Source organism: Acanthochromis polyacanthus, chromosome 12, assembly GCF_021347895.1.
Source record: "Acanthochromis polyacanthus isolate Apoly-LR-REF ecotype Palm Island chromosome 12, KAUST_Apoly_ChrSc, whole genome shotgun sequence".
NCBI classification, from domain to species: domain Eukaryota; kingdom Metazoa; phylum Chordata; class Actinopteri; family Pomacentridae; genus Acanthochromis; species Acanthochromis polyacanthus.
In genome coordinates this window covers 24,509,672-24,531,482 of record NC_067124.1, presented here as the reverse complement: position 1 = coordinate 24,531,482, position 21,811 = coordinate 24,509,672, and the positions used below count along the sequence as shown (strand labels likewise).

Sequence of the window (21,811 nt, the reverse complement as noted above, 5' to 3'; positions counted from 1 at the left end):
TGTTTACCAGCACGATTCTTGGTTTTATGTTTTGACTTGAGAACTTTTCTTCTCAAGGTTCAACACGTACATCTGTCGTGCAGGGACAGAGACTCGACGTGAATAAAAAACAGCAAGGAAGTCTTATTAATGTAAAAGTTTATTTCAAATACTGACAAAAATCCTCTCACCGACTCCCACACAACTGAAACATTCCAAGTACCCCTGTACTTTCTGAAGTCTTAAAATCATTCCTGTGTTCTCCAGTAATCCTCTATATCATGTAAACCCCTTTTTTTCTTGGAAGCAAGGGTGCCTCTGATTTCCCTGCAGTTATCTTGGGCCAGAATGAAATATACTAATTATGCAATAAGAGAACACAAGAAAAAAAACATTTACTTGCAAAACAAGAAAACAGATAAGGTAAAAGCAGCACAAAAGTACTTCAGAGCACACTGCCTGTCATTTCTTTATACATTCTGGCACGTATTAATCATAGCTAAACGAGACACCCTGTGAGTTGGGTTTGAAGCATACCCTGCTTTTTCTTCTCGTTGAACTGCTCCGTGCAAAGCCAAATATCAAGTAGCATTCAAGAACCCCTGTCCAATGTTGTTTCATATTCACCCATATCTTTTGCAGTTTTTTTAAAGCTGGAAAATGTAGGCTTTTAAACACAACATAATGCAGAAAAAAAAAAAAAGTCTGTCCTCGTCAATCAAAGTGACATAAAGCATTTCAGACTTTTTAAAGTTACGGCCAGACCAACAGTTGGATCAAATCTAACAATGCACTTAATAAATGTAGTTTTGAAATTTACATTGCAATCTGAAACCAAACTGACTTTGCCACGGGAGTTATAGTACTGAGATACTTAAGGACAACAGAGCTGGACTGGTAGAACCAAGAGGACAGGTGTTCTTTACAGGGTATCATCTCTTAGATTTGTCTTTGAATCAGCAGCATTTACACATATTTTCATATGATACAGATTCACATAGCCTCTGCAATACACTAAGATATAGCAGAAGTAGTAATAAACTGAAAGGAGAGAGGAACCACTGAATCAGAAATAGCTCAGGCTTTGAAAGAGTGAAAAGCAGGTGGGAAACAACAAAAATCATTTCCTGCTGAAGTCTATTTACAATAGTTGGAACAAAGAAAAGCAGTGCATTCATACAACACCATAACAAGCACATACGTACAGATCAGTTCTTTCACCCACTGCAAATTTGACACATTTTAAAGTCTCAATGAAAAACAAGTGAGGTTGAGAATGTAATGGTGCATGCACCCTATCACCTAGCCTATGTGGTGGAGTGTGCGTATGTGAAGGTTCCCTGAAGTAGTAATAAACACTGATTCTCAGTGAATGCCGGCATCCAATTCAGATTCTTGAATGTGCGAAGGGGCACACATTCAAAGTCTGGAGATTTGGTGATTGCGCCTGTTTCAGAAGTTGAACCACAGTAACAGGTGGGACTGGAGTGTAGAGCACAAGCTCACACTTTGCCCCCTCATCATGTTATAAAATCTCTCTCTGCTTTGCCAAGTGTTGGAGTGAGTGCTCCTGCAGACATGCAGTGTCCCACTTTAAGCCCGAGATGATGCTTGTTGGAGTTCTGCTTATCAGTCTGTGAGCTGTTTACCCTCTGACACCCCTGAGAACAAAGATCAGTCTGTGTAGTGTGTCAGTTTGGGATGTTTATTGAAGCGCTGGTAGTAAGAGTAGGTCTATACTCCAGCTGAGGTTGTAGGGAAGTAAAACAGTAGGATTCTTTTACTACGGTTAGTGTTTCTTGATGGAAATTGCTGTGAAAGAATGCAAGTTGTCAAGGGAACCACTACGTCTGACTGTGATATATTCTGAAAGTGTTAACACATGGAGAGAACAATCTCCTGCACAAAATTAGAAATCAGTGTCAGAATAAGTCATTCTTTTGGTCGGTCCCAAATGTCTACAAAAACTTTATCTGCACATGTGCCGTTGCGGGACAGAACTATGAAGGCTATGACTGTGGTAACTTTTGTCTTTTCAATGTTGTAGTTGTATTCAATTAACTTACAGCGGTGTCTGGATCAGTGTGTCAAAGAAATTAGTAGGAAGTAAGATATCTGTATGATCATTGCACTCTATAATATAAATCATCAACCAGATCAGCTCAGGCTATAGTTTGAAATTTAAGTCAGATGATTAGATGCTAACAGTCACATTGAAAAGACAAGTGTATCCACAGTCTCTGGACCTGATAGCTGCAGTGTGGAGTTTGGCTCAGTTGTTAAAGCAAAGATGTTTTCAAGCCAGAAATCCCAGGATGTAATCCCAAGTGAGTTGATTTAGCACTACCATTTCTCTCAGGCATGCTAGCTGGTCTGGTCCTCAAAGCGCCAAGCTTATCACGAATTACGTGCTTGTTTGACTATTATTTACAGAAGCATATACTCTATGCGGGGTGCTTCTATCCCCCCACAAATATTTTAGGCTCATAGTAAACACATGTCTTGATGCAACTCAATAGCAACCAAACTAAGGCTGAGCTCAGAGACTGGCAGGGTTCCCAGCCTTTAAAAATAATACAAGGATATACTCAGCTGATTCTTGCCCTGGGCCGCGAACAGGGGCGCATGTACATGGATTGTCAGGACAGCAAAAAGCAAAGGAAGGAACCGTGACTGTGGACATTGTAGGACTTTGAGTGTATGTTTTGATACTTTTCATCATTAAGCAGATGCTCCCCTCCTGCTAAAAAAACATTAAATTTCTTTCTTATTTGTTATATGTTACAATCATGCAGCATATTTAGAGAGAACAGGAGCAAAGGTAGTATGAAATTAAAGCAACATTAGCAAAGGAGAAAGAAAAAGTTTGTCTTTTAAATCATCATTTGGCTGAGCTGCAGCAGTTAACATCAGGTTATGCGTGATAAAAAAAAGATGCAAGGAACCCTCTATTCATTTCCCAACAGGGTGTCACTGAATTGTAAGCATCTCTTGAACTAGGCAGCTGCCCTTGACAGATTTGGTATGCAAGCAATTATTCACATACGTTTTCCTCATACCCTCACGCTGAAGCCAGCCACCGGCATAGAAAGGGAACATGAAGATCCAAGAACACGCTGCGATCATGGTTCCTAACTCCCTTACACACATTATTTTGGTGTCATTCAGGATGCAAAAAAACAAAAAAACATACTACTGTATACAGAATACAAAGTGCATTAACTCACCCCATCCAACCCCTGCCCGATGACACACACCTACTGTAATGCATCTTGGAACACTGAAAACCAAGATATAAGGGAGGCGGCAGAGCAGAGTGTGCAGAGGGGGCAGAGCTGTGCGTGGTAGGAAGGCAAAGAAGGTTGCGACCTTTAGGGCCACCTAAACCTCCATCCCTCCCACCCCGCCCCGCCCACATACAAGCAAATGGAGTTTCAACTTATACAACTCTGCCCGATATGTTAAAGCCAGTGGTGCCTGGGGATGAAAAGGGAAAAAAGGGGAGGGGGGGGTGGACATATTTGGGACACAAGTGAGGTGGTGAAGGGACGTTTGCCGGGAGTCCCAGGGGGGTAGAGGGTGCTTCTGGGACGATGAAGGCTAGCCAGCTAGCTTGCTGGTCACCAAGGAGGACTTCCTCTGGGGCAGATCCTGCGGCGTGGGGATGTGGTCGCCCGTCACCAGGTTCTTGTCGGGTCCTGCCACAGGAAGCGGCTTGTTTTTCATCTTGGCCTTGGCCATGTTGTAGTCCCCCGAGTCGAAGTACTTTTGCTGTGCGAGAACAGACATAAGAATTGCTTCAAGCATTAGAGACATGCTACATATGCTCCTAAATTAAGCAAAGAAAACAAGCCGTGGCTTTCATCAATGACATCATCTGTCGTAAAACAAATGATTGCTCACTGAACCTCTTGCTCTTGTGGTGACAAGCCCTACGTAGAACTTTCCCAATGCTATCCCAGTGGAAGAGATGGAGGACAAAATCCCTATTCCATGTGTGCTACAACCAAACGAGGCTTTAGCAGTCTGAGTTAAGCCTATTGCATATTTTCTAATGCAAGGCCCCACTAACCCACACACCTCCATACCTGTGCAACTGTGTAATAGCAGCCAGTAAATATCTCTCAAATTGTAAAACATCATGGTCCACAGCTGCAATGACTGTATGCAGCTCCATACAAAACACACCATAAAGGAGAAAATAAGATGACAAGCAGACACGGGAAGAAAATGGCAGAGTTGCTACAGCATGACGACATATTACTGTAAAACAGACGTGCAGCTTTTCCTGCTCTTTTTGTCTTGTGCAGTCTTCTCACTAGACAAAAAGAGCTTGCAGGTGCTTGCATTATGTTTAACAGGAATCACTCATTGTAGACAAATGACAATTTCTGCACCAACACAGGAGCACAACTCATACCAATATGCACTATAGTTGTTGTAGACAGTGCTCACACATCAGTAAAGGAGATGGTGTGTGGGTTGCCACAGGGACTATGCTTCACTGTTCAGTCATATCATATTTCTATGTTTCAATATTAAAGTCCTTTTCCTATGAAGTTACCTACCTTATCATCATTCTGTGATGGTGTTGATTATCTTATCATAAAGTACCGCAATTTCTGTTTTGGCTTTTCCCTCAGCCTGCCTTGACTACTCCTACTCCTAGCCAGTGATTTCCCACGTTTCCCAGAATGACTTTCAACAAGCTCCAGAGGTGGAAGTTCTCTCTAGCATATACAGTACGTGTAGGTGGAGGGAGCAACAGTTTTTTTCTGGTTGAGAAAAGTTAGAGGGGAGAGAGAGTTGCCTTGGGGTGCTCTGCCCTGCTGTTCAAAATACAAATTAAAAGCACTCCGTCAAAGAGGCTGTATTTCACATGCTACTGATGTAGCCGATTCTAGTCTACTGGGGTTCGGTTGGTGGAGAAATTATTTTTCTCTCTGCTTCAGTAGATTTAGCCTGGTAGCATTGATGGATGGACAACAAAAATTCTTGCAATGAATGCAATGTTGTCTGTAGTTGCTTTGTTTTTCCAAGTTCATTTTTTTAGATTCTGTGACAATGATGCATTGGAGCTGGAATGACCACAGTACAAACATCAACAAGGCCACATAGCTGCAAAACTTTCTCAGTTTTGTGTTCAGTTGTTTTTCAGAGACATCTTATGCCGTGATCAAATCTCTAACCAAATTATGAGGCACAATCCAGTGTCAGATGGTGCCGTGGGTAAAATATGATAACCTACCCCTTTCGTTAGTCTCTTCATCAAGAAGTCTGAGCCACCAGGTTTCTGGCCGAGGCCGGGGTACTTGGCCTTCAACTTGGCCTCCTCTGCCTTCACTGGATTTGCATTCTTTTCCTGGGAGTCCTGGGGAAACACAACAAATAGACATAAAGGCTGCTGTTTTGCAGAAGTCAGGGTCCCCCTCAGAGAGTCAGCTGCAGCTTTAGACAAATTTTAGAACAAATGGAACAGCTGGTTGAATGACAGGCACTTGTTATGGTCACCCAGCTATTCCAAAAATTCTGCTGCTTCTACAAAAACACCACAGTTTAAGTAGTAAAATCTATTGTGGAGCAAAGGGACATGCCACTGAAAAATTCACACTTAAATTACTTCTGCTGTGAAGTAGGCTAAAAGTCATAACAGTGACTACTGAGAACCAAATACACTTCATGGCAGCATGAGTCAGAGCATGAATGTTCTCTTGTTACAGTCACTCATATCAAAACCATGCCTTGGGACGAAACCACAGAACAACAACTTCTGGTACAAACATGAACTTGAAGAAGAAGCCCGAAGGATATTTCAGAAGTTGACATTGACAAATAAAAATGAAAGCACTGAAAGATGGGTCTTTGAAAAAATGAAATTTGATGCACGCAGGTCTATACAGGTCTTTTTAGCAAATCTGCTTATATTAAATCAGAACCATAACCTGATGTGGTAGATGGTTATCTGTCTGAGAAGTCTGTAAAGCCAAGAAAAATTGCACATTATAGACCAACAATTCCATTTTGAATCTCCCCCTTGAGCAGGACAAGCAATCGCATTGTTGTAAATTGTTAAATCACAGGTTATTATATGCTAATATTTTTTAGTTACAATGAAACAAACAGCACGTTTTGGCTCTGATAAATAACAACATCAAATTGAATCTTGTCATTCCTTTTCTTCTGGTAATGTGAATTCCCTTGTTTGTTTATTTGCTTTTTTAAATTGGTGAAAGAAACTAAAACTTCACAGTGCTTTCCAATATCTAAACCTCAAGAGGTGGCAACTTGTTAAGACAAAGCATGTATCTGTGCTGTTGCCAATGAATAAAACTGGCCAAACTGGTCAGATACCCGTCATTCAAGTCAATGAGGCCACTCATTTGGGCCACCACCTTGTGTACACAGTGTGAATCAAGTGTTTTAAGTGCACATTAAAACTATTTCAGGAAACAGTAGTCGCTAACTGCTGCAAGACTACAGCGGACAAACTCCAAAAGCCATTTATGCACTCCTTGCGCATACACCTGGAGCGAGCAGCACACAGTGGAGACCTACTTCCACTATGCAGACAAGATAGGGCACTCAGCCTGTAAAGCTTGCTAGGGCAGGGATAAAATGTGACTAAGGACACAGAAGCCGATGAACAGATTCCCTCAGGAGGAGGGGGGACGTGTGGCACAGAGTGTGCTGATTCACTTTGGCCCATGAAGAGAAATTTATGAGCTACTATATTCGGTCCCAATGCAGGGAAACTGCAATATTCAACAACAAATTCTTTGCGCGCTCGCTGTTACAGTTATGTATAACTATCATGCGCAGAACTGGAAAATTTCCCTCAGGCACTTTCAAAGTTTGATTCAAAAGTTTTTCAACACTATTTGACTTCATAGATATGCTATTTCCTTGTTCCAGTACCTCACTGAAGCTGTATTTCACTTGCTGTGAGTGAAATTGTCAAATCCTAACTCAGAATTGTCCAAATAAACAGAAAAGTTTGGATTCATCATTTTATACACAATCTTTCTAAGTTTGAAAAAAAAAATTAAAAATAAAGTTTGGTGTAAGATGAGCTACAACTTTGAGGCAAAGTTGGAGGCACTGTTACAAAATTACCAAGTTCTCACAGAATTTCTGTGACATTGATTGGTGTTTGGCTGCAAGTATGTCAACAGTAATAAAATGCCTTGTTTGTCAAAGCAATGTGCACACAGCTTCAAGTCACTGTGACTTTATGGCTAGAGGTGGAGTGCATGGTTTCTGTGCATGCAGGATTCTGCTGAGACACAAACAGATTCGTTAACAAAGTCTAGTTTTATATTACCAACCTGCACCAATCAGGTTCCTGTAACTGGGCAGTGTATCAAAGTTTATCATTATGTTTCTAATAACACCAATTTATTTTTAATTTTTTTTACAAAACATTAAAAATTCAGATATCTGAATTATCAAAACAATCCAGCCAGACGTTTCTGAATTCTTACTTTAAGACGAGCAAGCATAAAAAAAATGGTTTGCATTTAAGCCTTTACAATGTGATGAATATGCAGTTTTGTCAAGATAACAGATACTTTCGTTAATATTAACATCTAATAATCAAACTAGTGTACTTTACCAGTGGAACAAGCTATAAAGCTTCAACACCAACAAAAAAAAACAAACAAAAAATACACACTGGTTGGACAACGTGACTTAATTGATATCAGCACATTTTGATGAAGTCTTGATGTAAGTGTTGAACAGTGTACACACCACTGCTGTCTGTAGCACATCATGGAAATGCGGAAAAACACACTGCAGTTGGTTGTCACTGTCAGGACGATACCATCAGGAATCTCTCACCAATGTGGCATTCAGGAGAAAGGCAGTAGATTTGTTTTAGATCAAGCATCTGTACTCAAAGTGCACTGAGTGAAATCACAAGTTATATCTGTACAAGGAGACTGCAGACCCTCTGTGGCACGTTTCGAGACCCCCCAGTACAGACCAATGAGGCCCGAGCTGCTGTGGACTCGCCAGCCAATGACACAAGGCAAGGGACAAAACAAAGTGACACACAGGCAAGGTGCTCTGCATGTTATGACAGCTCCAACTAAAACCATTTTCATCCCGCCGAACAGACTATCACAGCCATACGTATATTCCAGGAGTTCCTCTCTGCCTCGGTGCAGCGATGAGCATATTGCAAACACTTCACTTGAGCTAGCTGATGCTAGCCACTTCTAGCTAGCATGCTCGGTGGCTAGCTACCAACATCAAGACAACAGTCTGCAACCCACCTGTTTTTCGTCCTCGTAGTCCACTTGGGCGTCCGAGTCCAGGTTTTCTGAAGACATTGTGTGAGCGTGGTTGACAAACAGGTGTCCTGTTTGCAAGACAACTTAAAGAGATGTTTACAGGAGCTATCGTTTGATGTACCTGTACTGAATCTAATCCTGCTTTTCTGAACACGACTGCTCCCCAACAAAAATGGCGTAACGAGATGTGACATCACTGTGGGGGTGGTGGGGGGTGAGGATGGGCTGGTCCCACTTGTATTTGACACATACAGTAACCTATAGGAGAACAGTAGTACTCCACATAGAGCCAATGGGATAGCAGTAACTGCGACGCTTTATATGATTGACAGCCAATCGACCAATGGGTTTACAGTATTGAGACTCGGTGAGATGCGGGGGCCGCACTGCATCAACACAAATCACCTGAACAACACAGAAGATATATAATCGATGGAACATGTTGGTATTTGATTTTATACGTTCTGTGCCACTTTTATGAATGGATAAATTAAATTGGAGAATAGGTATATTTGTTATTAATCATGACTATTATTTATCTGTTTTTGGCTTTTTCCTGTCAACCCGCTCTGTGATTGGCTTCCTCCTGGTGATCCTGTTTCTGCCGGCAATCAGTTAGCGGGAACCGTTTTAGCTAACACCCAAAAAACAGTTTTCAGAATTTTAAATACGTTTGTACCGTATTGTTTTGGTAAAATATTCTTTTGTTTTCCCATGTAAGTACAAGATCGTTATCAGCAGGCTAGGCTAGAGATAGCTCAATCTTAGTGCTGCGCTGCATAAGCGAACAGGATAATTCACTAGCTAAAATATCAACTAGCTAGGTTTAGTTAACAGTCATGTAAACGTACTGAATTCGCTAATGCAATCAAACAGGTTGCTTTGACTAATTTCACTTAACTTTTCTCTGTTCTTTGCAGCTTTTTATGTTGTTTGTTTCACCAAAGCGATGGCATGTGCACAGCAAGTGAGAACATCTCAGGTAAAATTACACTAACCTGAGTGGCTCATGTCAAATAAATAGAAAGTACCGTTAGCTGCTTAGCTACAACGCAAATGTACATTAGCAGCTTTACACGCCGTATTTTTATTGTATGTACTGTTTTTGCTGTGTTAGGTTTTACCCCTAATTGTACCAGTAGTTGTTGTATCTTGGTTGAGTACTCATGCACTATAATTTTTGTGTTTCCTTTTTACACGACTGAAAACAACAATACTTTGATTTAGTAGCTTTAATACTCTGCAGATTCAGAACTGAAATACAAGGTATATGATATTTATAAGGTATATTCATCATAATCTACAGTTAGCATAAGCTTTAGCTATGCTACACTGCACTATGCATGTTTCAAAAGTAGTTATTGACTCCCAAGTTGCATCATTGAGTATGCAAAATTTCTTAACACCAGCACCAACTTAAAAAAAAAAAAATCAGATACTAAGATTACTCATATAAATCTCCCACACAGATGTAGCAAAATGATAATCCCCACCTTTAACAAAGGTCGTAAACATCGGAAGGTCCATAATGAACATGTTACATCTGTTTTTGTCATGTTAAACTTGTATTACAGATAATACTACATCTGCAATTGAATGTCGTGTATTTTCACTAAAATTAGCCAAATGCAGCTGTTGGCTTTCTGACTTTGTGTAAAGTTGGTGGTACTGAGTGGTTAATATCTTTCACTCATGCAGGATGCTCAGCTGTGTCCTAATCAGGTTGTCTCAGAGCAGCAATCCTTGGTTGTTATAAAGAAGCTTCTGGCTATTGCAGTGTCTGGCATCACATACCTTAGGGGTATTTTCCCAGGGAGAGCCTACGGGACCAGAAATGTGGAAGGTTAGATGACACCAATGTATTTGTCTCCACATCTCAGTAGCTGTCAAGTTCCATGTGTAATATTTACAAAGACGATTCTTATTTACATCAGCAAATATTCAGAATGCTGTAAGGAAGGCTGGAGGATCATTGGTTTAGGTTAAATAGATATGCTTGCCTCTTGTCGTATTTCATTTAAACTCTGATGAGAACACTGTAATGTTGAAATATTGTCTTTTTTGCCCAATGAAAGGCTGTGCATTTAACACTGTGCTCCAGCCCCCTCTTTTGCATTCTGAAGATTGTTACTCATCTTTGTTTTCTCTCACAGATCAGCAAGTGATGGTCCTTAAAGAGGAGCGCAGCTGTCCTGGTGTCATTCAGATTCTTCAGTGGTAAATAACGGCAGCTTGATGATCACTAACCAGAGCTGTTAATCAGGGTCACCACAGTAACAAATTAGATATTCATTTTTTGCAAATTAAACTGAGCTGACTGATGTTAACGGCGTCAATATTTTTTTTTGTCCAAGTACACTATCGGTCAAATCCAGTTTTTTCAGTTTTTTGTTGAAATTCAAGTAGTTCAAGTCCAATGAATAGCTTGAAATGATACAAAGGTAAGTGGTGAACTGTCAGAGGTTTACAAAAAAAAATGTACATTTCAGAATGATACAAAAAGGCCTTTCAGAATACTGGGACATTTTGATGCAAAGAGCAAACCTCAACAAAAGCCAATATTTAAATTGTGCTTATTTTGTTGTTGTGGTTCATTACTGTATAATTGTAGCTCTTAGTAAAGGCCAAATGGAAGGTGGTACACTAAGCTATCACCAGGTTTAAATGAAGGAAGGGACAATGGAAACATGATCAAGAAATGTTAATTTAATTGTATGCAAATGCATTTATTGTCACTTCCATCCTAAAAATATGTCTGCAGTTTCCATTTATTTACTTGTGTCATTTTCTGTGCTTCAAAGCTGCGTAGTTTATCACAACACTCTTGGACAGTACACACAGACTAAAAATGTGAAAGCATTTGGCTTTACATGTGATCATGACTCTGGACACGCTAACCCAAGTACTGTAATTTCCCTATGTGGAAGCACGTTGGAGGATGCTGCTGATTGTTTTAAAAATTCTTCCAGGATGCAGGGATGTTTCGATGCCATTCAGAAGAAATATGTAAGTCACATACCACTTTTTTCACACAGCCAGAAGATATGTAATGTACACCTACTTTTAGGCAAGATAAATTAACATAAACAGCAGAGTATGACTTGATTCACATGTTTTCATTATGTCTCATACTAACATGGTCAAAATGATTGTTATCCCCCTCCACCCCCCCACCAGCTGAGGACAGTTATTATGTCTGTAAGTATTTAGCTGATCTTTGACTTCTTGTGTGTCGTCCTTAGTATTGAATGTTTGAACTGAGATAAATACATCAGGGTGAGGAGTCTGCTTGGAGGAGTGACCGCAGCAAAGAGATAAGCAAGCAAATACTGACAACTGCAACCGCACTCACTCCTTTAAAGTTCCAAACAGATGCTTCACACCTTTCTCTATAAGGCTTGCCTTAAAAAAAATCTATGAATACTCATGTAGCTGATGCTTGTCCATTTGTCCATTTTTTTCTTTAGATTTATACTGACCGAGAGAACCCTCAGGTAATGTTCAGGTTGTCTTGTTGACATGCTAAGATATTCTACAGATGTCTTGCTGTGGATGACTATTCCATGTCTCACATACAACACGTGTCTCATCTTCTCTGTTAGAAAGTGACTGAGTTTTACCAGTTTAGGATCCAGTACACTGAAAAAGGCGCGCAAATGGATTTTGAAAGGTGGGATAGTCTCATGCTTGACAGCTGGCTCACACTCACATATGAGGAAGCAACTTGATATTCTGTCTAATTGTTGTTCAGTCGGGGCTTGAATCAATTAACGCCTTTAACTCATGCTGTTCACAAGTGGCGACAAAGTTGGAATAAAGATGTCTGATTACATCAGTTATTACTGCATGTATTACATATGTAAGCAGGACTGGCCGGATGGTTTGCGTTCATTTCTCATCCTGCTTTGCTTCTTTATCAGCAACAACAACAACAACAACAACGAGGTGTCATCAATGCCGTGTGGAAGCACTAAGAAGGCCTGCATCCTGCTGGTGAGGAAGCTCTACACTCTGATGCAGAACTTGAATCCACTGCCAGATGTTGTCTCTCTCAACATGAGGCTGGCGTACTATGATGATGGTAAGACACACACAGTGGAATTAAAAGTTCCCTCAGCACCGCATAAATATGTCACATTGTTGAAAGCTTGGAACATTTTACCTCCTTATTTTTTTGAACTGCGCTGCTTACAACTCTTACATGCTACAATATTGGTCTCTGTTGGCATTTGTGCACCATTTTAGACATAGCTGATTTCTTTGTTTTGAAGGAGATTTAAAAAGTAGTATCAAAGTATAAAAGTGTAAGAGAATGATACATGCAAGCACAGAGGGTAAGCAAACTCATTTTTTATATCCTAATGTGTTTTTTTTTGTACATTGTGTTTTCCTCAAAATCTGTCCAAGTTTTCTTCCACTTTGTGTGTGATCTGTCTGCCAGTAACATTTATCACACTACCAGAGGCCTTTCCTGTTCAGTTTTTGTTTGCCTTTGTTTCACTGCGTATTTTCCAGTCACTCCTCATGACTACCAGCCTCCAGGCTTTAGAGAGGCTGACGGCGACACCATGGAGTTTGAGCAGGAACCCGTCAAACTGACCATGGGTGAGGTCGTCACCCCTTTCCACGGTATGAGGCTGGACATGGTCACAGAGAAAAGGAGACTGGAGCAGGTGAATGAGAAAGAGGCATCGAAAAGGGGAATAGTATTAGTCATTGGAGAACAAGTTAAGATTTTTGTCTCCAGTACCAGTTTCACTGTCTTGAACTTGTAGCTTAAGATAATCTACATGAAGTAGAAATGAAAATATAAACACAGTAGTGCAATTCTTGGATGTTGGTTTAATTATTTTTACAGTCAAAATTTTAGCACTAAATGTTTTCTGTTATAGTGTCTCAATTACACGATTACATTAATTAAATTGTTGTCTATAATTAATAACACTGGGGGGTCTCAGCTTTTTGTATATTATCAGGTGACGTAGTATTTTCTGTTATTTTTGTGGGGTTTTAATCATTTAAGCAAAATTTTTTAGGTTAATATCTAACACCTGTCAGAATCCTTTTTACTGCAAAACACTTTAGCATGAAAAACAGTGACCTGACTTGACAAGTCTCATAATTCGTAAAGTTTGCTGCAATCAGCACTTTTCGGGAGCAAATTCACGGCAATGCGCGTCGCTTCACGTCTGCAGGTGGAGGAGAGTATTCATGTGACCAAGAAGTGGGTTCAGGAGATAAACGAGGACGACAGCCTGATGCAGGTCAGCACACGAACAGCTCAGACACGAAGCTTTTTTTAACACATGGCAGGGCAAAGGGCTCCTTAGGTCATTCATGATCTGATGACTCAAAAACATACATACATCTGTTTTTATTGATGCTGTTATTGATGTGAGCTTAGAAGATGTAATACTTTTTAACCCACAAATGATATATATTTTATGAATTTTGTTTCGATTACTTTTTGCTCTTTTAGGTCAGGGTAGCATTTGTAAATAAAAAGCGTAGTGTAGATAGCTGCGAGGCCCTGAACACTGTCAGGATTATCATATAAATTGGGAAATGCTTAAATGTTGTGAAAGCGAGTGAGGCTACAGGTCAGATGTCAGTGTGTGTTATCAGCAGCTGTTTGCTGTTGTGGTCAGCATGCTGACATTTTCAGATCATGGTGTTCAGATAACATGCTTTATCCTTTAGAGTCATGTGATTGGAGATGTGAAGAAGCCTGACAGCGAGAGCGCCGACCTGGACAACACTGGTAAATAATACATAGCAACTTCTCTGGGGCTCAGTCAGTCTTTGCTTGTGTAGTGAGGTGTTTTCGTAATGTGGGACATACTGAATATACTGACTTTTCACACTGAATGTAGCAGTGTACAAATTGGTGTCAGTGGGAGTCTAAAAAGTAGTTGTTTTTCATATTAATTGTGCTTGAAGTTGTGATTTTCATGATGTTTAAGTTACTACACTGCAATAACAGTGGTATTCTCTCTGACGAAGCCTGTAGATTTACTGTTAAATTTATAGATATTCTCATAATACAGACTCTAAATTCTAATATTGACTCAAATAATGTCTAAACAATATGAAACTCACGGAGCGCATGTATTTTTCTTAATTTCAAGAGATCCAGATGAGCTGCAGTGAGAAGCTCCATACCTGTGAGTCAGTCATGGAGGTATGTGTGACACTGACTCCATCGAACTCGACACATACCGTAATGAGCATGTGGCGCATAAAATGGTTTCAAAACACAAAGGCTACACTTGCACATTAAAATGCACGAATCCTACATACTTATGTATACATCACTGTTCACCATCAAGTGGAAATAGGCAGTGAGGAGTCAAAAACAGATAAGAACCCTGACAATTGAATTTCCCTTCAGGGATGAATAAAGGGATTCTGATTCTGAAAAAAATGTAAAAACAAAAGAATAGCAAGTGCTAATCAGTAGCAAGTAAACATGCCTCAGTAATAAACAGTGCTGTAGACGGTACAATAAGCTATAACCTCTTTAGTTTTAAATATAAACCAATTATTGCCTGTTTTGCATCTGGGCGCATACTGAATTTAAAAAGGAACTTCGGTTTTTTTCAACCTGGGGTCTGTTTTCATATGTCATTTCATACAAGTGAGTGATGGAGAAATGAATTTTCGACATAGCTTCAGTATTTAGCCAGGCAGGCAGCTTAGCAGCTCAGCTAGCAGCTCAGCTAGCGAAAAGTATGGGGCAACTTGCCCCCCCGCGTCAAAGTCCGCTCTAACGTGCTTTTGCCCCACACTGACCGGCTCAGATAGTCTCAACAGGTGTTTTGACGCGAACTATCGCGCGATTTCGGAATGAGATTTGCTTTCTAGCGTCCTGAGCTTTGGATACGGACGACAACAAAAAGCGATAGCCAGGTAATGTGGAGGTTTTCGTTCACTTCTCATCTCTAGTATGTTGTGGGACACTCATTTAGACTATCCGAGCTGGTTAGTGTGGGGGAAAAAGCACGTTAGGGCGGACTTTGACGCGGGGGGGCAAGTTGCCCCATACTTTTCGCTAGCTGAGCTGCTAAGCTGCCTGCCTGGCTAAATACTGGAGCTATGTCGAAAATTCATTTCTCCATCACTCACTTGTAAGAAATGACAAATGAAAACAGACCCTAGGTTGAAAAAAAAACAAAGTTCCCCTTTAAGGTTTCTGTTTTTTTATATTGAAACCTCTATGGGGAGCGGAGCTGTATTTGAAATCTTTTGGTAGCCGGTTTAACTATCGGTGCTATGATCCCTCAGCACAAGGCGTCATCGGTGGTCGTAATTGAGAATTCAAAGAGATGAAGGGCCTCTCAGCAGTTCAGAGGTGCAGAATGGCTGTAGGCTCTGTGTAAACATGAGGCAAAAGGCCACTTTGAGTGCACTTAATGGTTGCTGGCATTACGGACCATCTGTCCCCCTGTCAGATGGACACTCTGGTGAAGAGGACGTCCAACATGGAGGTGGGCTTCAAGAGGACCAGGAGTGGACGGATCATCAAGTCAACCACGGTCAGTCAGCCATTTAAAACACAACTGCAGTTATCCAAATTCTACCTATAAAGCTTTTAAGACTTGAGTCTTAAATGTGAGAAGTGTTCTTGTTTTCTTTATAGCAGAAATTTTATTATTTGAATTAGCGAGTTATCTTAGATATGAGCACAGTCAGACTATTTTAGCTCATTGATGATGTTAATTCAAGGATACACATATTTGAGTGAGAAATCACTGTGACTGAGTTAGAGAGAATGGATAGATTAGTGGTATTTTTACTTAAAAGACTGTTTAGTTGTTTTAGGAGTGTATATTTGATGAAGAAACTGTTACATATTTAAGCAAGTTTAAGGTTTTTAAAGTAGTGTGTGTGGCAGGAGACAAGGATGACTGAGAAGAGCAACAAATCGACAGCTATGAAGGAAAACATGGTAAACTCTTTACAGCATTTTCTAACTCTGACCTGATCCTAATTTAATGATCTAAATATTTAAACAACTTAACATATGTATGTGATACTATTATATTTATATAATTCTAAAGTTGTAACAGGCAGCTACTGTGTGCTTGTGGCCTCTTTATGAACAGTACAGTGTTTCTTTGTGCAGCTAGCATGCCTGAAAAATGCATTGATAATTTTGAGGTCTAAACAGTGTCCAGCTGTTTAAAGATTAACTGTGGGTGGAAAAATGTGCGCACACAGCCCACAACCTGACTTGGAGAAAAAGGCACCAGTTGATTTAGATGATGAAACAGCTGCGCTTCTGCATAAGAAAGATGTCTTTAGGACGAATTTTGAAGTGGAAAATGCGTAGGAACCCTGTTTGTTTCACAGATGAGTCAGCACCGACCACTTTGGTCTCTCCGAGTGGGATGTTGCCTGTCAGTAGACACATGAAATACTGTGGTTTACTGAATGTCAACTGCATGTTTCTTCTGCCGCTTTCAGGTTTCTCAATATGACATTCCCAGCAGCCAGGAAACGCCATCCTCCTCTGCACCTAAGAAGAAACGCAAATTCAGCGAGCCCAAAGAACGCTACTGACCTCACATCCCACTGCGAACACAGCAGCAGCGCCTTTCTATCGATTTACATTGGTGTTTTTGAAATTTCACTTTTGATCACAGGTTACACCGTTTCTCGTTTCTTTGAAGCGAAACTCACATCTGTTTGAAGATGTTTTAACTGCATCTTGCGTTTGGCCTAACTGTAGTTGTGTTTATTTTACAGTTAGATGAATGTCACACATCTCAAAGAAAAGCTGCATGTTGTAAAATGTTGGAACACTAATTTGCAAAAACGTGTTACTTTTCAGTGGTTATCCTTGTTTTACTGTTAATATTCTCAGTTACTTGTGCATAAAGCTGGACTGCAAGCTTCAATAAATAAAAAATGCATGCAAAGTCGCATCTCTGTTTTCAGTAATGTGTTAATGGAAAGGAATCTTGTATAAAAGTGAATTGAGAAAGTAGACAACAAAATAGTGGAGGATTTGGAGTCCTTTTGTTCATTTTTGAAAACAGGTGATAATTGTGGATTTTTACATACAATTGTTTTTTTTATGATATGTCTGTGTTTATATATTTGTGTGATGTTCAGATCATAAAAATAGCACCATTTTCATTATGAACCTGTAGTCTGCAGTGAAGTGAATTGATTGATAAGCGCAGAAATGCAGCTCCGGCGGCCATGCTGTACAGTCTCAGTATGTGCTTTCATCAGCAGTAAGACTAAGAAAGAAATGCAGTCATCCGCTGCACTTTCACATTCCTGCCTAAATGGTCTCAGGAAAAACGAAATCAAACTTTGTCTTCCTTTAGAAAAACAAACCTCCATCTTTGAATAGACCCTGAAATGCCAACATTTGCATGCGAGGTGCCTTAAATGAAGCTGTTAAGTGAAAGTGGATTATATCTGTACACAGTGACCTTTGGGCCCAGATAAGGGCCCATCAGCAGCCTCCCGCCCGGCAAGCTGTGTGTTTTTAATCTCCTATTGTTTTTCCCAGAGAGAGGGACGTTTGCTGATAGACTGCCTTAACCCACTGCAGATCAATACTGCAGGAAGCCTTTGTGATGCATATCCAAGCAGCCCCCCTCCACCCCCTCACCCCATGTCTGCAGCAGGCCGGGGGGGGGGGGGGGGGGGGGTGAAAGAGAGACTCCATCAAATCAGCCCTCACTTCCTAAGACCGGCATTGTCTTTTGTCATCACATTTATTTCATAGTCTCTGTGTTTTTATGGCCATTTCTGATAACAGAGAAGCATAAAGCAGAATGAACTGGGAAGTCCATGGTGGACAATACCCACTCACTGATGCATTGGCGCTCTTTATGAACTGTGAAATGAATCAGGGTTACCTAACCTCGCAGCCTGACTCCAGTGGCATTTTTCAACACTTTTTATTATTTTAACAGCAGGGGGTTCTCTGGGTATTGATAAGTGATGAAATGCAATGACGGTAAAGACTCCTTTGCAGGTTTAGTCATGTATTGTAGATAGCCAATATCTCAGTTTACATTACAACAACGCTGTATCTCAAAAATGAAATGATAAATAGTGCCCAAAGGGCAAAACGGGCCCAATGGCTTGGAAAATAAAACAGAAAAGTACGCTGAAAAAGACACATATTGAGAAATTGTCTTGTGTAGCACCCAAAGGAGTTTAACTCTTGGAGATGAGACACTTGAAGGCTCAGAGAGTCGAATATGGACCACTTTCAATCACATTTTAGTTGAAAATTGAAAAATGACATAAGAGCATGTTTTAAGAGTAGACCAGTGTTCTTGTCAAGCACGTTCCAAATATCTGAGAATAGGGGGGGGGGGTAAGAAATCTAAATTGCAATTTTACTTCGCCTCCACCTTCAATCCTTCACTCCGATCCTGGGACTCTACATCATTTCTGTACACACACGTCTCCCAGAAATGAATTCTGAAATTAAATTCAGGGACACACGTCCAGCGGCCAGTGTTAACAGATCAATCAGCTGGTCAAACAGCAGGAGGGGCCCACTGGACGCCTCTGCAGACCAATCACAAATCTAGGTTCGGCCTGTCTAAGTCGATAGCTCAGGTCCAGGGTCGCCTGTGCACGGTCAAGGCAAGGCACACCGACAGACTGATGGACAGACAGCCGCAGTCCATCCCAGGGCTCCATATAGATTAAAGGCAGCTTCTGTGAGCCTATAGTCGTGGTGCAGTGATTGTGCCTGCAGGGCCTATAGGCCCCAAGGGGGGGCTGGGCTTTACAGCAGGAGGGGGAGGAGCAAGGGATGGAGTGGACATCCAGCCCAGGGACCGTGACCCCTTTGACCTTGCCAGAAGGGCAGCAAATGTTTCCGAGCTGATTAGCGCTTCCCCAACAGAGTACCCCGCTCACTGTTAACCCGTTGGAATTAGGTAGTGGTCAGAGGTGTTGGAGGAAATCGAGGGAATATGGCATTCAAGTATTTTTGTACTGTTTTGTAATATTTGTACTTTAACTTTTAAAAAAAATCCCTTTAGGTTAAAGTAAGCATTAACTTTAATTAATTAAATGTATAAGAAGATCGAACATTCTTTTAGTTTTTTTTAAACATAAAAATAGCAATGCAATCTTCTGTCAAAAGTAATACTTTGGCACTCTTTTTAAGTTCAGTTTGGAGGTGCTTTTCCTTTAGAATTTTCCCTTTGTTCTCCATTACACTTCATTTCAGTGGGAAATATTGTCCTTTTTATTCCAGCACATTTATTTGAAAACTACAGTTGTGTTTAAACAAAACATGTCAACCGATTTCAGCAAAAAAATCCTGATAAGGATTGAATATACATCAGTGACATTATAGTTTTATTACACTCTGAAATGTCCATTCTGCATAATGAATGGATTTAGGTTGGATAGAGGTGTACATTTGGCTGATCAAAGGCAGGAATAGTTGTATGTCATTTTTTGAATAAAAACTCTATTCAAGCTGCTTTAAAAAGGATGATAAAATGAGATAGAAAAGAAACCCAGGGTGAATTAAAACATACACACATGCAATTTAGGATGTAAAATGAGCGAAAAGGAAGATAAAAAAGAAGTAAAAAATTAACAAAACCCATTAACCAGGGGACCAAGAATGCAATGCAGTGGCAGCGAATTGTATGACTGCGTGAAATTTTAATAAAACACAACCATAAAAAATTTGTAAACCTTGATCGAAATGATCTCAGAGTTGGACCAAATTTCTGAAACAATTTCATGCTTTTTTTATCTCATCAGTATCATAAGGAATTTAAGTAAAGTTTTGAATGCAGGATTGATACCAGGAGAAGATAATTATCACAATGAGAATCTAAAGCTGTCTAAGATCTCAATAATTCTTCCCTCTTGTGTTGTCACATCCAGATAAGTAGATAACCAACAATCTAAGCTGTTAACAGTGAACTAGTCTAAAAGCAGCCCTGCGACAGACTGGCGACCTGTCCAGGGTGTCCCCTGCCTTCGCCCGAGTCAGCTGGGATAGGCTCCAGCACCCCCGCGACCCTCGTGAGGATAAAGCGGTGTATAGAGGATGGATGGATGGATAGTCTAAAAGCAGCAATAAAATATGCTGAACCACCACAAGGGGGCGATAAGTAGCCATGGATTGCGCTGCAAGAATGAGGCCCCACAGATAACTCCTGGTGCCTTATGTCATGACAGAAAAGCATCTCCTTTCTCATGCATGCCTTAAACAGCTCGTACAGTTGGCCTCCACACTGTACACTATTTAAAAAGCATGCATTCCTACTGAACAGCCAACACAAGGCTATTCAACTTGTCTTTTGAGAGATACTGCAGTGGAGTCAACAGTATTGATCCGAATAAGGAATGATAAAAGGAGGGGAGGCTGAGAGCAGGTGGTAGTGGGCCAGCAGATTCAGGGATTTAGTCGCACACCGTGGATGTATGGTCAGCGCTGCAGAGCGGCAAAGGGGACCAATACCTACTCGAAACAGATGCTCAAAGCAATGGGATGTGCCCCCATTGTGATCAGAGTGGACAGCTGAATTGTTTACCACCAAAGGGCCCTTTTCTTCGGCGGCAGGCCTGCGCACAATGGGGCCCCCACCGCACTGACACAGTGAGGATTTCTGCAGGGGGAAGCAGGGGAGGGTGGTGGTGTGGGTGAGTGGTGCGTGTGCTTCGAGTAATAGGGGGTTTGTAGGGTGAGCCAGTGTCCGTACCCCCTTTTTTTTTTCTTTCTCTGTGCTCAGATGGACCTCTCTGCGTCCCCCCCTCCCTCCATCTCCTCCTCAAAGCCCCCCTAAAGCTACCACAGGGCAGGGGTTTAAATGTCACGCTTGGCCATCAGAGCGCCCAGCCCCCGGCTCGTGTCTCTTGGGGGAAGCACGCCAAGAGACAGGGTGAGGGAGAGAGGAAAGCTGAGGGGAGGGAGACACTTGCCCTTGCCCCATTGTCCATTACGATAGGCATGAGCTGCTAACTGACTCCAAATCAAGTGTATCCTCTCACCACGCGCCCTCAACTTGTCCTGCTCTTGCTCAAACACAAAGGCCCTCTGTGTTTTTATTTTTTCACCCATCCATAGGTGAATAGCGGCTTTGGTCATGGTATGTTTGAGAGAGCAGCTTAGAGGAGGCTGCCGAGTCTAAATTCAGCTGGCCACCGGGCCGAATGATAAACACAGTTTGTCATCCTGAGACGCTCAAGACCACGTCCACATTGCACTCCGGTGAGCTCTTACATGACAAAAATCAATGCTAACTTTTCGCGTTCAGTCACATAAGAGGGACTTGGAAACGTTAAAGTGAGTGGATGGGGGAAGACGGTGGCTGGATGAGGTGTGGGGTGACAAAGTGTCAAGCTGAAATACAAGTACAGGACGAAATATACGAGCTGCTGGCCAACTTTATCCCAGCTCAAGGTCTTGGCCCATACTTTACCCACCCACAAGATTGAGTGTTTTATGTATCTATTTTTTCTAAATAGTGGCACACTTGACCTTGAGGCAAGATGTGTGTGCTTGCAGCTTGGCCCGGGAATCATCCCTC

At 41.1% G+C, this 21,811-nt stretch overlaps 2 protein-coding genes across 13 annotated transcripts; one reads left to right on the top strand and one right to left on the bottom strand.

Moving 5' to 3' along the window:
* Positions 1-121: 121 nt before the first annotated feature.
* ensab (endosulfine alpha b) lies at positions 122-8,462 on the bottom strand. Its single transcript, XM_022211811.2, has 3 exons — positions 8,256-8,462; positions 5,228-5,350; positions 122-3,750 (listed from the first exon to the last, which is right to left on the bottom strand). Exons 1-3 carry the CDS (start codon positions 8,310-8,312, stop codon positions 3,580-3,582), a joined length of 351 nt encoding a protein of 116 aa, XP_022067503.1. The 5' UTR covers positions 8,313-8,462; the 3' UTR covers positions 122-3,579.
* Positions 8,463-8,607: 145 nt separating this feature from the next.
* hormad1 (HORMA domain containing 1) lies at positions 8,608-17,421 on the top strand. Of its 12 annotated transcripts, none has more exons than XM_051957305.1 (16): positions 8,608-8,718; positions 9,194-9,255; positions 9,972-10,116; positions 10,427-10,490; positions 11,201-11,279; positions 11,451-11,471; positions 11,741-11,767; positions 11,876-11,943; positions 12,194-12,354; positions 12,789-12,946; positions 13,469-13,537; positions 13,974-14,034; positions 14,402-14,454; positions 15,725-15,808; positions 16,168-16,221; positions 16,740-17,421. In XM_051957305.1, exons 1-16 carry the CDS (start codon positions 8,706-8,708, stop codon positions 16,833-16,835), a joined length of 1,215 nt encoding a protein of 404 aa, XP_051813265.1. In that variant the 5' UTR covers positions 8,608-8,705; the 3' UTR covers positions 16,836-17,421. The 12 variants fall into 12 exon arrangements, with proteins under 12 accessions (XP_051813265.1, XP_051813273.1, XP_051813267.1 ...); XM_051957307.1 differs by having other exon boundaries at positions 8,633-8,714; XM_051957303.1 differs by lacking the exon at positions 8,608-8,718 and adding an exon at positions 8,759-8,779.
* Positions 17,422-21,811: the final 4,390 nt, after the last annotated feature.